Raw genomic sequence first — 1,968 nt, 5'->3', positions numbered from 1 at the left:
AGATGGAGTCTCACTCTTGTCACCAGGCTGGAGTGCAGTGGCGTGATCTCAGCTCACTGTAACCTCCTCCTCCTGGGTTCAAGCGATTCTCCTGCCTCAGCCTCCCTAGTAGCTGGGATTACAGGCATGTGCCATCACACCTGGCTAATTGTTATATTTTTAGTAGAGATGGGGTTTCGCTATGTTGGCCAGGCTGGTCTCGAACGCTTGCCCTCAGGTGATCCATCCGCCTCGGCCTCCCAAAGTGCTGGGATTATAGGCGTGAGCCATCGTACCCAGCAACGACTTGGAATTTTTTTGTTGAGTGGGAGGGGAAGACAGTCTCATTTTGTCATCCAAGCTGGAATGCAGTGGTACAATCTCGGCTCACTGTAACCTCTGCCTCCTGGGCTCAAGCAATTCTTTTGCCTGAGCCTCCCAAGTAGCTGGGATTACAGGCATGCACCACCACACCTGGCTAATTGTTATATTTTTAGTAGAGATGGGGTTTCGCTATGTTGGCCAGGCTGGTCTCGAACGCTTGCCCTCAGGTGATCCATCCGCCTCGGCCTCCCAAAGTGCTGGGATTATAGGCGTGAGCCATCGTACCCAGCAACGACTTGGAATTTTTTTGTTGAGTGGGAGGGGAAGACAGTCTCATTTTGTCATCCAAGCTGGAATGCAGTGGTACAATCTCGGCTCACTGTAACCTCTGCCTCCTGGGCTCAAGCAATTCTTTTGCCTGAGCCTCCCAAGTACCTGGGACTATAGACATCCACCACTATGCCCAGGCTAATTTTTTTTTTTTTTTTTTTTTTTAAGAGACAGGGTTTTACCATGTTGCCCATACTGGTTTCAAACTCCTGGGCTCAAGCGATCCACCCACCTTGGCCTCCCACAGTGCTGGGATTACAGGTGAGCAACACCATGCCTGGCCAGATGGCATGAATTTGAGAGGCATCATTATGACCTGAAGGTCCTTCTACACAGGGAATCTTATGCTTTAGGGAATAAACACATTATATAATCAGAAGAGTTTTGAGACAGAGCCTCACCCTGTTGCCCAGGCTGGAGTACAGTGGCACAATCTCAGCTCACTGCAATCTCCGCCTCCCAGGTTCAAGCAATTCTCTTGCCTCAGCCTCCAGAGCAGCTGGAATTATAGGCGGCTGCCATCGTGCCTGGCTAATTTTTCTATTTTTAGTAAGATGGGTTTTCACCATGTTGGCCAGGCTAGTCTCGAACTCCTGACCTCATGATCCACCCACCTCGGCCTCCCAAACTGCTGGGATTTCAAGAGTTTTTTAAAAGCCAGATTTTATTTCTATTTAAAAACAATGCTCAGGAGACTTAGCTCCAAAGACGAAGAGGTCAGGGTTCCAGGTACAGCTACAGCGAGGTGCTGGCGATGACTGAGTGAGTCGTGGAAGGCATTGTAGTTCCTTGGAGACTTCCAGTTTTTCGTATCACTCCTAGTCTTAGGCTCGTGGTTTTCTGCAAGTTCTCGTCGACTGTAACTGTACACAGGGCTGTCACTCCAGTGAGGACAATGAAAAAAGCACCTATGGCTATCATTGTTAATCCCGTAGAGAAAATCACAGAGTCAGAGGGGTCCTGTAGAACAACAACGAGTCCCAGAATCACAGTCGCTAACCCTAAGCAGGTGACAAGCAGACATTCAGAGCAAGACAAGCATCGAAACTCCTGTCTTCCAGATAGACTCATCCATGGATAAGTTTGGATAGGTTGGTACATGGTGAATTTTTTCTGCAGTGGTTAAGGGAAGAAAAAGTCTATGAAAACCCAAACATAAAAAGGGTAAATAGAATCCTTTCTTTTTTTTCTGTGAATTGCATCTACTATGCATTCTTTTTCTGTTTTCCTTTTTTTTTTTTTTTTTTTAACGGAGTCTCGCTCTGTTGCCAGGCTCGAGTGCAGTGGCGTGATCTTGGCTCACTTCAAGCTCTGTCTCTCGGGTTCAAGTGATTC

General features: G+C 47.6%; 1 protein-coding gene across 1 annotated transcript; it reads right to left on the bottom strand.

Annotated features, from left to right (window-relative positions):
* Positions 1 to 1,290: 1,290 nt before the first annotated feature.
* LOC105500272 lies at positions 1,291 to 1,749 on the bottom strand. Its single transcript, XM_011925704.1, has one exon. The coding sequence runs from the start codon at positions 1,732 to 1,734 to the stop codon at positions 1,369 to 1,371; it is 366 nt and encodes a 121-aa protein (XP_011781094.1). The 5' UTR covers positions 1,735 to 1,749; the 3' UTR covers positions 1,291 to 1,368.
* Between the last annotated feature and the right edge of the window lie 219 nt (positions 1,750 to 1,968).

This window comes from Colobus angolensis, unplaced genomic scaffold (genome assembly GCF_000951035.1).
Source record: "Colobus angolensis palliatus isolate OR3802 unplaced genomic scaffold, Cang.pa_1.0 Scaffold655, whole genome shotgun sequence".
NCBI classification, from domain to species: Eukaryota; Metazoa; Chordata; class Mammalia; order Primates; family Cercopithecidae; genus Colobus; species Colobus angolensis.
This window is presented reverse-complemented; position numbering and strand designations above follow the sequence as displayed.

Coding starts and splice junctions, on each gene's coding strand:
- LOC105500272 (XM_011925704.1), bottom strand. CDS start 1,734: ATGTACCAACCTATCCAAACTTATCCATGGATGAGTCTATCTGGAAGA.